Source organism: Macrotis lagotis, chromosome X, assembly GCF_037893015.1.
Source record: "Macrotis lagotis isolate mMagLag1 chromosome X, bilby.v1.9.chrom.fasta, whole genome shotgun sequence".
NCBI lineage: Eukaryota > Metazoa > Chordata > Mammalia > Peramelemorphia > Peramelidae > Macrotis > Macrotis lagotis.
The window spans coordinates 557650588-557665607 of NC_133666.1; the positions used below are offsets into that span (position 1 = coordinate 557650588).

General features: G+C 35.5%; 1 protein-coding gene across 2 annotated transcripts in view; it reads right to left on the minus strand.

Annotated features, from left to right (window-relative positions):
• Window positions 1-6955: 6955 nt before the first annotated feature.
• The window catches only part of RRM2B (ribonucleotide reductase regulatory TP53 inducible subunit M2B), a 29555-nt gene continuing 21490 nt past the window's right edge, over window positions 6956-15020 (minus strand). For both annotated transcript variants that reach the window (XM_074200768.1, XM_074200769.1), the window contains exons 7-10: window positions 12968-13072; window positions 11871-11984; window positions 10124-10304; window positions 6956-8695 (exon numbers count right to left, since the gene is read on the minus strand). In XM_074200768.1, the coding sequence (XP_074056869.1) occupies window positions 10152-10304; window positions 11871-11984; window positions 12968-13072 (372 nt within the window). In that variant the 3' untranslated portion in view covers window positions 6956-8695; window positions 10124-10151. The remainder of the gene's footprint in view (window positions 8696-10123; window positions 10305-11870; window positions 11985-12967; window positions 13073-15020) is intronic.

Here is a 15020-nt window from a genome sequence, read left to right on the forward strand (position 1 = left end):
TGTGGTCACAATTTCTTTTAAACATCCTGACTCACTGTAGATTAGAGAAATATAAATTAGAACAATCCTGAACTATCTTATTTATACCTATTAGATTGTTTAATAGGACACAAAGGGAAAATGACAAATGTTGAAGGTGATATTGGGAAAATGAAACATTAATGCATTGTGGGAGTAATTGTGAATGAATTAACCATCCCACAGAGCAATTTGGAACTATGCCCAAATCATGCCTACCCTTTGACATAGCAATGTCACTACTAGGTCTATATTCCAGAAGAGATGAAAAATGGGAAGGAAAAGGACCAATATGTTCTGGTGGCAAGGAATCAGAAATTAAGGGAATGTTCATCAGTTGAGGAATGACTGAAAAAATTGTGGTATGTGATTATGATGTAATGCTATTCTGATCTAAGAAATGAGCATGATGTTCTAGTAAAACCTGGACAGACTTACGTGAGCAGATTCAATGGGAAATATACTATATCTGAATTAACAGCAATATTGTAGGAGGATCAGCTATGAATGACTCGGCTTTTCTCATCATGTTGTGACCCAAGAGAACTCTGAAGGTCTTATGATAATGAATGCTGTCCATCCCCAGAGAGTTGATGGTGTCTGAATACAGATGGGAGTATACTTTTAGAAAAGAAAAAGGAAAAAAAAGTCCCTGCCTTCAAGAAGCTTTCATTCTATTTTCTACACATTTCCACCCCCCCCCCCCATATCACATCACCCTTCCCAGTGGCTAGAAAGAGAACATAAAAGTGTGCTACACATAAAGAATATAAACAAATAGTTCTGAAAAGGAGAATGGCAAACTATTAACAACCACATGAAATAATGCTCTAAATCACTAATAAGAGAAATGCAAATCAAAATAATCTGGAGTTTTACTTCATATCCACCAAAATGACAAAAATGAGGAATAATCAATGTTGGAGGGATTGTAAAAAAGTCAGAAACATTAATGCATTATTGGTGGAGCTGAAAAATTAATTTTAAAAATGTTTTTAAAATGTCCTAACTTACTATAGATTGAAGAAATGCAAATTAGAACAATTTTGAACTACCTTATATCTTTTGAATTGGCTAATAGGACAAAAAGGGAAAAGGACAAATGCTAGAGGGAATGTAGGGAAAATGAGACATCGATGCATTGTTGGAGGAATTGTGAAAGGATTTAACCATTCTGTAGAGCAATATGGAACTATGCTCAAAAAAGTTGACTAAAATGTCCAATACTTTGACCCAAAGATTCAACTTCTAGGAATATTACTATGTTTTGGGGAAAGATGGCTGGGGCAGCTAGGTGGCACAGTGAATAGAGTACCAGCCCTGGAGTCAGGAAGACCTGAGTTCAAATTCAGCCTCAAACACTTGATGTTTAATAGCTGTGTGATCTTAGACAGATAACCCCAGTTCCTCACAAAAAATCAAAAAGAAAAAAAAAAGAAATGACTACAAAGTATCATGGAAAGACTGACATACACTGATACAAAGTAAATGAAACAGTCAAAGAACGTGTGTGTGTGTGTGTGTGTATATGTATACATATATACACATATATATATATATATATATATAATTACTAGTAATGTAAATAGAAAGAACTACCACCAAAAAGCAATAAAAAAATTGCAAAATTGCAAAGAGCTGGCCTGGGTTCAAAAGAAAGATATGAGAAGATACCTCCCCCTACTCCTTTGCAGAGATCCACAGATGTGGAACATTGCAAATATTTTCATATATTGATCAGTTTTGCTGATTTTTCTCCCTTCCCCTTTTTCTTCCTTTATTTTAAAAAATCTGTTATATGGAATGAGAGGGAGGAATAGGTTTATTTTAGGGTTATGCTGTGTCATCATAGTGTGGCTCTTATTTTGGGTTTTCAAAATTATGCTAACATAACTCAAGTTCTGGTAGGTCCTACCATGGAGGTAGGAGGAAGAGATGAATATGTATCTATTGTCCAAAGCCCAGCCTGATTAAATCTGAAGTTAATAATCATCATAGTTGGCCATCAGGTCATGAACGTCTATGTTTTCTGTATTGGCCTTCTATTTAACTTATGTGTATTTATATCTCAGAGGGAACGGGGAGAAATAACAATTGGGTGTTAGCAGGCTTAAACATTAAAAACACTGAAAAATTTAGGAGTCAATTCAGGGAAACATATGCTATACCCAATCCAGCTAGAGATTGGAGTGTTAACCTGTTCCATTTCCAAACTGGGATGGATTTCCTTCTTTAGGAAACCTAGTACCATCCCCAACCCCAGGTAGCTCACCATATTAAGGCCAGTCAGTCTAGCCTACTTTAGTTCAGAACTCCAAGGGTTATAGTGGTGTGACTATACATGGTGAAAGCATGGCTATTAAAATTTTAATTCTTAGGAATTTGGAGTGCATTTTGGATCTAAGATAAGGGAAACATGGAATGACAAAGATTTATCTTCTACAGCACAGCTGACAAAGATCTTGTTTTTGTTTGAAAATTCTGGTGAGGTCAATCAATATCTCCCAAGGCAGTATCTTTCTTTGTACATTCCACATGGTTAGTTTTTTGTTGGTGATGATATTAGAAGTTTTAACTTAGCTACTTCCTTGTCACTTTCACTAATTTATTCCAGTTCTGCCCTTCTGGACCTAATTTTGGATACATGTCTTTCTTAACAGAGCCTAAGTTTATCTGTGTGACCTTGGGCAAGTGACTTAAACCCATTGCCTTGCAAAAAAAACAGCTTAAGAGCACATGTAGTACCTGTGGGTTATTATATCCTTGAGTCCTATTGAGCTTACAATTCACCAAAAGCCCAAATTAGGTAACACTGTTGTCATAACCTGGAAGAATAGATAGCTGTCAAAGTGGATAAAGCACTGAGCCTAGAGTAAGAAAGACCCAAATTCAGAACTTCAAATGCTTAGTAGCCATGTGACCTTGACACGGTCAAGGTATCTAGTTTTTCTTAGCCTTGCTTTTCTCATTTATGAAAAGGAAATGATAACATCACCTCCCTCTCAGGGTTGATTCTCATTCCAGAAATGAAATGATATTTGTAAAGTGCTTTGCAAACCTTAAAACTATATAATTTAAGAGGGATAATATAAAGTCTTACACTTTTACATTGATCCTTCTTAAATTTCGTCATAGATTTGGCTCAATATCATGTCCTTTTGTTGTTTCTCTTGATCCTGTCATCTAATGTATTAGCTATTTGTCTTAGTTTTGTGTAATCTGCAAATCTGAGAATCCTACTATTAGATCATTTATTTAAATGACAAAACAGAAACAAACAGGACAGGACCAAGCATCAATCCACGGAACATTCCTTTAGAGACTTCCTGCCAAGTTGATATTGAGCCATAATCAATTATTCTACTTGGAGCAGCAAGGTGGCACAGTAGATAGAGTGCCAAAGGATCTATAGTCAGGAAGACTTGTCTTCCTGAGTTAAAATCATTTACTAAATGTGACCTTGGGCAAGTCATTTAATCCTGTTTGCTTCAGTTCCCCATCTATAAAATGAACTGAAGAAAGAAATGACCAAGAGAACCCAAAATTGGGTCACAAAGAGTCAAACATGACAGAAACTGGTCATAAAACTAGTTTAAATGCAATTGTCCTTGTCTATCTCTCCCTCTTAACCAAAGGATACCATGAGTTGGTCAAATATATTGCTAAAATATAAGTAAACAGCATCTAGCAATTTATTAACACTTTCAAAAATAAGTTAGACTAGTCATCAAGATCTATCATGGGGGCGGAGCCAAGATGGCGACATGAAGGGATCCAGTCTTAGGAGCTCTCTGATAAAAACTCATAAACTAAGGAGTCTAACTAAACTTTTGAGAGACAGAAGCCACAAAGGGACCCAGTGAGGCAGTTCTCCTACTCAAGGTAACCTGGAAAAGAGCAGAAAGGCTCTGCTCCCAGGGGTCGGAGGGGTGGCCCGCCAGAGCGAAAGAACTTCAGCCTCCCGGAGGCAGCCCCAGGGAGCTGTGAGCCCCAGCTCACAGCAGCGGGGGAGTCTCCTGAGCTACATCCAGGGAGCACTGAGCACAAAGTGGGGGAACAGCGGGGGACCTCTGCCAGCATGTGGAGCCCAGCCCTCAGGGCACACAGCAAGCAGCTTGGTCTTTCTGCAGCCCAGACCCAGAAACAGAAGCAGGTGGAGCCAGTAAGCAGGAGCCCCCAGGGCATGAGCCCATTGAGCTGAGGGAGGGGAGTGAAGAGAGAGAGAGACTGCTGAGCTCTGTCCTCTGCCCCTGGAACAGGACTCTGGGGCTCTGACCACATTCAGATCCTGATCCCAGTCTAGGCCCCCCCCATAGAACAACAGGCCCCCCCCCCACCTCGGCCCCATGGCAGGGGGGAGCTTATGGTCATTCATAGACCAGGAGGGAGGACAGAGCCTACACATTGAGACCCTTGTGGGAGTGTCCCAAAAGCTCAGGAAGACCCCAAAAAACAGGCTTAGGCTGGGAAAAGTCCTCCTTGGCTTTCTTCAAGTTTCATCTAAAATTCTACCTTCAACAAGATCCCACTTAATGTCATCCTTCTGTGATTATGCTCTGTCCTTCAATAGACTGTGGACTCCTTGTGAGTAAAGAACCATGTTTTTATGTTTCTGCGTATTCTAGTGCTTAATAGCACCTAGCACAAATGTTTGTTGCCTTGTTGAAGGAGCACCAGCTTCAAACAATATCGTTCACAACTTGGTTGAATAAGTAGGGACTTCGGGACAAGCAAGGGAAGCAGACAATCTCAGATTTGGAGGTGGCCTTTGAGATAATCTGATCCTATCCATATGTAAATAAGAACTCTTCCTACCTCAAAGCATCCCTTCCTAAATCAGGCTACCCATCCCGATATCAAAAGCTTTAAGACCTCTAGTAATGGGAACATACTGAGGCTGCCTACTCCATTTCTGAACAACTCTGCTAAGTCTTTTCTTACACATAGTTGAAATATGCTTCTCTGAAATTCCCACCAACTGATTTTAGTTCTTCCCTTCAGGGTTGACAAATCTAATCCCTTTTGCATAAGCCAATCCCTAAAATACCCGTTGGCTACCATTATTTGTCCCTCTAAAAGAAAGCCACTTTTATTAAAAGTCCTGGCTTCCTGATAACTTCACAAGTTATTGCAAATATTACTACCTCCATTTTACATATGGGAAAAGGCTGAGAAGCTGAATTTTTGGATGTTTTGGAGGAAATCAGGGTTAAGTGAGTTGCTCAGGGTCACAAAATTAGTGTCTGGGACCAGAAAGAACTCAGGTCCTCCTGACTCCAGGGCTGGTGCTCTAATCACTAGGCCACCTATAGCTGCTCCTAGTTGTTCCAAATTAGCAATTGCCAGAATTTGAACCTAGGTCTTAGACCAAGACCCAGTAATTCCCCTCTTTCCCCCATAGCTCTCTTGTTCTGATAAGAATGTGGAGATAAACTTGCCCACAGAGAAGCACCAGAAATCTAACCTGAGATAAAGAAACTCATAATCAAGCTTTTTTGAAAAGGCATCAAAAGGAAAGCGTGTGGTTTTCTTCACTCTGAAATGAATTAAACTTCTGTTTGATCCCTGACTCTCCTGTCTCTAGCCTACTCACAGCTGAGGGACTGATTCCAGTCCAGTTGACATGTCAATAATGAAAAGGTGACTATTATATTTAACCTAACAGAAGATCAATAATAGACTCACATATGCAATGCATGATGGTATATAGGAAATTCCCACAATGTAACAAGAGATAACTTGACATCTGACTGCTTCGTGTTAAGAGGCAGCTTGCCAAAATGGAATAAAAAAACCTTCTGCATAAGGAAAAAAAAAATCAACAAAGAGAACTAGAAGAGGAAGAACTGAAGGAAAAACTGCATCAAATACTAATAAAAAATCTAGATATCCAAAATATATAGTGAACTCAAATTTATAACATTTAAAGCATTACATATAGCATCTGTTGATCAAAGGATTGAAAAGACTTTGCTTGTTTTATTTTCTCCTAAATACTCTTGCAGTCATTGTGGTCAGAACATTCTTTTCTGTGAGACTCTACTTGGGCTTATTTTGACAATAACTTTCTTCTAGATTTACCTATTTGGCTTCTCTCAGTCCATGGTATTTCATTCTTGTGTTTGACTATACTCTTTTATTTACTTATATCTCAACTCATATCCTGTTTCTAGATTACAGCTTGGGGGGGAGAGGGGTAGCAGACTCCTTCGAGGGTGTTTTTGATTTTAAATTTCTATATTCTCATACATAAATGTGAAGGTACCTTTGATGGGGAACTATGACGATATCCTTGTATTTGTAAAGAAAAAGTCTTGACTTAAAGATTTTTCCATAAAAACACATTCATTGAGGATGCTATGACATACTTTATTTCAATCATGTTAAACTATAAAATAATTAGACCAAAAAGCATAATATATTCTTTGGAAAACTTTAATTAAGGACATAAATAGTTGGGTTGATTGAGTACAAAATACTTTATAGTCAAAATAAACCATGGGTTTAGGTATATAATGCTTAATAGAATTTTCTCTGAACCAAGGAGTACCCTCTAAATACTGTGAAATGACTGGACTAATCAGCTATTAAAACAAAGCTTTATATGAAACAGTAAAGTCAAAAGCATAAATTAACATCATCAATTTAAATAAATGTTCTAGAATAGCTAAAGTTTTATTTAAGAGAACCTATTGATACTTTACAGCAGCTGGTTATATTTTTTTTGAAGAGAATCAAACCAATTGGACTGAAGCTGAAACCTTCTTCTCCTAGAGCAAGTACAGTAATGACTTCAGTAATCCCACCTGCTTCCTTCAAATCTATAGACAATCTACATACACCTAATTGGGAGACAATAATTTAAAAAGATTAGAAGAACCACTGATTAGTTGGCCCTGGATGACCCTATAAGAAAAATAACCAGCTTTGGTGTGAGTTCCCAAGTTAGGCACTAATTGATTCTCCTTTGTTAAAAAAACAAACAAAAAAAAAAAAACATCTGCAGCACAGCAGCTGTTCCAATAATTGGCTTACATGAAACTGATGAACACCTGGTAGCAAGTTGTACATCCCATTAATAGTTTTCTGAATCATCAGCATTAAAAAAAATTAGCAACTGACATTTAGCCCTAAACTATACAAATGAAATTTCAAAATGCCACGACAATAATGTGATCATACTACAAAACACTAATTCTGATTATTACTAATTTTTTTAGGGTACAAACTGCTGCTTTTTTTTTTAGGTTTTTGCAAGGCAAATGGGGTTAAGTGGCTTGCCCAAGGCCACATAGCTAGGTAATTATTAAGTGTCTGAGACCGGATTTGAACCCAGGTACTCCTGACTCCAGGGCCAGTGCTTTATCCACTACGCCACCTAGCCGCCCCTTACTTTTTTCTTAAAATAATTTTTCTCCTAATAAAGGTGGACTTCAGTGGCAAAACAATCAGGAATTAGACATTATTAAATGAGAACAATAAAAACTTCAAAACATGACTCTATTGGTTCCTACATTGTAGGAAGTTATTTTCAACTCTTTGTATCTTATAAACATAATAAAGTCCTATTTTCCTGGAAGCAGAACTCCCAGTTCCATAATACAAAATTTTACAGGGCCAAATAATAAAATGTGTTTTAATCATAACCATAATTTAAATATTAGGCCATAATAAAGTACAATGCAAGTTGTAAAAACAAACTTTTTTTAAAACCTAAAAAGTTGTAGAACTTAATTTTCCTTAAGAACTGAGAATAAAATATTATGAACATAATAAAACATATATGCAAAATGAAGTGCTGAAGCAGAATATAGAATGCCTCTTATTGTAAGCCAATATATATACAAAAAATCAGCATGAGATTTCTTCTGCCCTTTTACTGGGAGTTTATTGCTGCTATAAATAAATATGGTTGACATTAAGGCATTTACCAATATAATAGAAGGATATGAATTCAATACAAAAGACTTAGAATTTTCCCTTCCTCCAGTTTGAAGTCATAGAAGCTATTTCTGATTAAAATCAAATCTTGTTCTAGAGATATATGCCTTTGAAATTTGTACTGAAGAAAGTAAAGAAGTTGTACATGTATAACTCATATCATATTACTTACTGTCAAGGGGAGGAGGGAGGCAAAGAAGGGAGAAAGGAAAATGAAGAACTCAAAATCTTACAAAAAAGAATGCTGAAAACTATCTTTACATGGAATTGGGAAAAAAAGTACAGATATTACTTTAAAAGTGTATGTTGATTAACTTTAATGATGAAACAAGACAAAATCAGACCTCAACAGATCTGATATAAAATGATACAACTGTTCAATAACTACAAAGAACAAACTTTACAAATTGAACAGGAGAAAACCCTATCTGATGTAGAATTTTTTCATTTGATAAATTTGTTTTCAATATTTTAATAAAACTATGAATGAAATGAACCTTCTATAAAAGTTAAATAATTTCTCCAATCTAATACAAATAAACTTTACAGTCAAGCATCAAGAAGCTAAGATATCAAGAATTATTCTGAAAACAAATTCTGAAAACTAGGAAACTGACGAAAAGCAACCTGCTTTTCCAGACACTTTAAAAAGTACACATAAGAAGAAACAAAAGATGATACACCCTCTGTCCTGTTGCTGGATGGATTTCAGTTTCTTTTCCTTTGCTGCTACCACCTGAAGTTAAAAGGAGGTAAAGAGGAAATTATTTGTCAAAGGTCTGCTCAGAGCAACAGCCCTTTTCCACCACTTCTATCATTAGCATTCTTTCTTCCTTGGCAATGTAACACATTTTTTTAAGTGCACTAAACTTACTCTATTTGGTACATGCTCATCCTAAACCCAGATATCATCAGGTTCCCTTTTGGTTTCTGAAGGAACAATTGGGCACCAGATAACACTCCTTTTTTGGCTTCTTGTTCAAGCTATTTCTTACAGTGTTCTAATAGTAGATGTATTCTATTACCTACAATTCACTTAACATTTAGGAAAGATTTATCAAGAACATTTATTATGTATAAGATATCATATGTTAGGTGCTGGGGAAGACACAAAGATAAATATGTCAAAGTCTCCACCCCCAAAGTCTTGCACATAAACAATATATAATATCACTTATAATTAGAACTCAGAGGAAGACATGAGGGAAGTTTAATGGAGGAGGTAGCATTTGGCATTCATCTTAAACATCCTTTAATATTACCTACTAAGAATCCCATTTTCTCCCCATTTCCATCCTATAATAAACATTCCAGATTTTCTGGATCTATGTCTGTATCTTTTCTCTACCATTTAAATATAACTAACCTTTATATAGTATTTTAAGGTTTTCAAAGCACTTTGTAAATATCCCATTGCATTTTCACAACAACCTGGGCAGGCAAGTTCCATTATTTTTCCCATTTTACAGGCTTGGAAACTGAGGCAGTCAAATTAAGTGACTTGCCCAGGGTCACAGAGTTAGTGTTCGAGGTGGGATTTGAACTCAGGTCTTTTGACCCCAATTCTAGCATTGTACTTCCTATCTAAGATGTTTTCTTAAAGATTTTTAGTTTTGCCAAACTCTACTTGCCCATTACTGAATTACTTCTTTTCAAGCTCATCTCCACAGAAATTAATTACAATCTTCCTAGCAATATCTATCTCATGTTGTTAAAGGAACATATTCCCTTGCTAACAATCCTCATTACTCTGGAAAATCATAATTTTTTTCCTTAAACATAAAAATATCAAGATTTTCTCCAACCATTACTTGTTAGCATTTCTAGGTCTATAATCTTGGGGAAGATGAATAGAAGGAAGACAATATTCTTTAATTCATCAAAACTTAGTAGGAAGAAAAGATTCCCCCTACAGATCTTAGTGCATTCATCACTACCAATACTACCTTATTTATCGCAAAATTAATAAAATTTTAAAAAAAACATTGCTTTAAAAAATGTAGTTATGGTTTCTCCATGACCCCAAATAAAGGCATCTAGGTGATACTCTGACTTTGAAAAGGAAAATTTAGAACTTTTTATTACTGTTACTGTGTTTGAGCTTTTCTTTTGACAATGTAGAAATTGAGGGAAAAAATGGAAAGAAAAGGAAATTGTCATTTACCAACAGGAGGAGCATCTAGAAAACTGGATTAAAAATCTGCATCCAAGGTGAAAACATTGTCTGTTGTTTCTGCCATAACTGCAAAACGCTGATATTCTGAGACCCTTTTTTCAAAAAAATTTGTTTTCCCTTCCAGGGAAATATTTTCCATGAAATCAAAGGGATTATCTGATTGAAAAACCTGAAGATAAAAAAAATGCATTAGAGATGCTGAAGAGTAAAATATCTCTCAAGAAATCTGTTCTAATAAGTCATGAAGTTTTCCATTACTATTTTCTCTTTGTCATGTAGAGATAAATGCAGCAAGTTAAACCACTGGTCTACAAAATTTTCACCTTACAGAAGTTTTTCATACATTTATTTATATAAATAAAAAATCTGTAGGTTTTAGTTAAGACTTGAAGAAACTATTTAATTTTCTTTTCCCCCTTCAACTCTCTTTTGATTGTCTTAAAACATATCACAAATATAAAAGAACATTCCTATTTTAAAACAGAAAAACAGAGGCACACATAAGTTAAGAAACTGAATGAAAACCAAATAGCTACATTGATAATCCAAGTAGTGGAAAGCTAAATCAAATGCATCAAAATACAATGTCTACCAAATTAAAAAAAAACACCTTACAATTTATAGCTGGTTATACAAATTTGTTGTAGATATGACTGAAATTGTTTGATAATTTCAATAACATGACTAATACCATTATTAGTAAAGGATTCTAGGCCATTGTAGTCTTAGAAATTAAAGTCTAGCAATAATCAATATTAGCAACACCCATGGAAAGAGAGACAATCAAAAGAGACCACTATGTCAAAGCAATAAATATGAGATATATTCCCTATGCAACCTTTGGACTTCTTCAAACAGATAGGAAAAATAAACACCAAGATAGGTTAAGATGGGGATTCACCCAGTAGGTATAGCTGGCTGCTGAGGTCTCTTCCTAGTCTTAAATTATATGACTTATATGGTGCTATGACACTGAAATAGGATCACCATATCCACAGTAAGCAAAACAGACATATACTGTAAATGCTGTGAAGAAAGATTTATGCACCATCCGTTCCATTGTCAACTCAGAGAAAGAACATCTTAGCCTATTTGATGAAATGTCAAATCTTCAAACTAGGCAAACAGAAGTTAAAATTGCAAAGCAGCATCACTGCCAACCATATACTGTCACCCAAGGTCTATTTAGACTGAAGACAAACACTGAGAGAAGTTCAAAATCAGAATTAATTAATTGTTAAGGGATTTAGTTGTAGAATGTAGTTCACATTCAAGACAACTTGCTAGTTTAAATAAGACTGTATCTTAAGGACTTTGGTTAGGTGAAGATATTGGCTGAAGTCAGGCCCTTCTAACAAGCATGTACTGTGCATATTCACACACACTTGTTAATTCAGACCAGGTACATATTAGACCAGATACATAGTAACTCAAAGTTGGTGGCATTTGCCCACAGAAAGAAGTTAATCAAAGAGAACATACATATGTTTGATTCATTTAAATGAAATTACTAGAAGATAACTCTGTTATCTAAGATCACACGCTCATAAGCACCAACATTAATTTTTCTGAACAATTTTATGAGATTTTGGAAAAATTATACCTGTGTACCTTTTACACATATTTAGGGGGTAAGAAAAATCATTACTACCTTTTCTGTTGTGAAATAGAAATCTTAAGAGACTTTCCTTTACCAATTAATGGCTGTTGCTTTCAATTTTTAAAAATATTTTACCTTTGAGAACCCAAGCTCCACAAGCAATCTGTCTGCAACAAACTCAATGTATTGCTTCATCAAAGTGGAATTAATGCCAATTAGACCAACTGGTAAGGCATCAGTTAAAAACTCCTAAGAAAAAAATGCAGAAAGGGGTATACTCAGATATCAATAACATTAAATAATTGGCTATATGCTGATCAGAAAGCATCCTAGTTACTTAAATTCTTATTTCTTTTAGTTTTTAAAAGAAAGTCCATTATTTTAATAAATCAATGTGTATTTTCATGAAAGAAAAAATTGCATCACTTTCTTGTGGGTTTAGTGTAATTTTCCTAAGTATTTCCTAATTACCTTACAGTAATGAATAGTATTTTTAACATTATTCTACTATGATCTTAAGACCTATTAGACTGGAGCTATGAAACAGAAAAGGGGAGCTGTTTTTCCTATCACTTGAGGTGTCAATGAGAGGAAGCAGATCAATATGAAGGTGAGAAAATCCATAAGAAAATAAAAGAGAATGAAAATTAAAGGAAATTGGGAACTTGGGGGGAGTATAAAATATGATTAAGCATTAAGTATAAGGGGCAGCTAGGTGGCACAGTGGATAGAGAGCCCTGGCCCTGGAATCAGGAGGACCTGGGTTCAGATCCAGCTTCAGACACTTAATAATTGCCTAGCTGTGTGACCCTGAGCAAGTCACTCTTAACCCCATTGCCTTAAATTAAAAAAAAAAGAATAAAGTATAAGTAAGAAGAGAGAGGGAAAAACCCTTAAGTAAAACTGCAAAAATGCATTTCTCTGGGGGCAGCTAGGTGGTGCAGTGGATAGAGCACCGGCTCTGGAGTCAGGAGTACCTGAGTTCAAATCTGGCCTTAGACACTTAATAATTACCTAGCTGTGTGGCCTTGGGCAAGCCACTTAACCCCACTGCCTTGCAAAAAAAACAAAACAAAACCTAAAAAATGCATTTCTCTGCTACTACTTTATTAGATTTTGATCTTTATTAGATTTTGATATATAGGATAAGAGTCCCTAATTATTAATGCTATATCAGTAGGCAATGATCCTCACATGTTATAGTGAAGTTGTATAAAGGCTTCCCTGTTTACCTGTTCTATTTCAACAGCATTGATGATAATCTCCTTGACCCTTTCTTCTGAAGGCTTATTGACTAAGTAATGAAACATCAAACAAGCAAAGTCACAATGAAGACCCTGAAAAACAGTGTAGAGAAAAAAATCATAATCCTTTGGATAGGTTATATAAAACAAATTGTTTTTTTCAAAAGGCACATTTCAAGAGATCTCAAGAAGCTTCTGTTCTATTACAAATATTTATGTGGTCACAGAAGAAACACAGGAAGAAAGAAAAATAAATATTCAGACAATACTAATTCATAAATTAGGGCAAAGTCTGTTTGATTTTATAAAGATGCCTACACAATAGTTTGAAACAATTACAATCTTGTTACTTTTAAATGGATAAAGTAACAAAAAGAAAACACAAATCCTTCTCATAAGCTCCTATAAGAGGAGTTAAGTGCAAAGAATTACTATCTGTTGTTTATATGTGAGTACATAATTATGGTTATTAAAAACAGTCTTCTTAAATAATTTAACTATTGCTCCTGAAATATTTTTTACACTCTGCTCAATGAAAATTACATTCATATATAGCTAGGCAAAGGTCACCTTCAAGGAAGCCCTTGAAATTCTGCGGCAGTGAAGTCCAAAATCAGTATGTTTTTCCTGTTCCTTAAATGTCATGTATATTAAAGATAAGTTCATTTGTTAGGTAGTGCATTTAAGAGAGCAATTTTCAAATGGAGTTGTTAAAAATAACAAATATTATAGGACTGAGGAAAGTTTTATCTTTTATAAGGTATCACTAAAAAGCATATAAATTATGTAATTTAATTTCTTATTAAGTAATTTAAGAAAGACAAGACAATGGGTTGGGTAGAGATTTTCCCCATAATTTAGTCATTTTTACTGTTAATATTGTTCAATTTTTCTCTGCCCCATCCCCTCTCAATAGGATTTCTGATTACAAGCAGCTTTATGTTATAAACAAACATCTTGTTCTCCCTGGGAGATGATGTTTGTCCTTTGTTCTTGAAGAAGACCATGACATGAGGGTAGGTAATGCCATGACAAGTAAGTGAATTTGGATTTGAATAAAGGAGAGCTGTGCTAAGACACCAGTGTCACTTTCTCCTCTACAGCCATATGGGTCCAGTGGTCTGAAATGAAACAGGAGGACTGGAAATGTCTCTGGATATGAGATAACCAGAGATAGGTGATGTGTCCAAGGTCACACAGTTAGTAAAAGACAAGTATCTGAGGCCACATTTGAACTCAAATCCTCCTGACTCCAGGGACTAGTACTCCATCCACTGTAACACCTAGCTGCACTCATACCTAAAGATCCTTTTCACAAAATTGATTCCATGTATTTTACTCTCAGGAAAAGTTAATGAAGTATAAACGGATGTTGGCAGGAAGTGGCAACCAATATTTAAAAGCTATCCCCCCTCCAAAATCTTCCAAACATACTTCAGAAATAGGAGATTATTCATACTAAGTTGTGAATAACCACACACTAAGATATAGTAAATAGTTATCTGAGCACTCAAAGAATAGGAGTTTTGGTCAAGATATGGAAGAAAAGAAGGAAAAATTTGAGGGGGAAAAGGCTTGTATGAGGCATAAGACTCAAGAAAGAGACTAAAGATAATAAGTCACTAAATGTCTGAAGGGCAAGAGAGAATTCTCACTATCTTAAGAAGTCAGCCTAAATAAACCTGACCAATCATACAATCTTAATCTGAAGACCTCAGTCAATCAGTCAGTCAGTAAACAATGATTAAGCACCTATTATGTGTCAAGCGCTGTGATTATCACAAGAATACAAGAGGAGGCAAAAAAGTCCCTGCTCTCAAGGAGCTAGCAATCTAAGGGAGGAGACAACATACAAACATATGTACAAATGAGCACCATACGAGACAAACAGGAAATAATGAAAGGAGTAAAGACATTAAAATTAAGAGTTGGGGAAAGACTTCCTGAAAAAGTTGAATTTTAGTTGGGACTTAAAGGGAGAACATTTGAGGCTTGGGGGACAATCAGAGAATTGGAAGGAGGCCAGGGTCATAGGATCAGA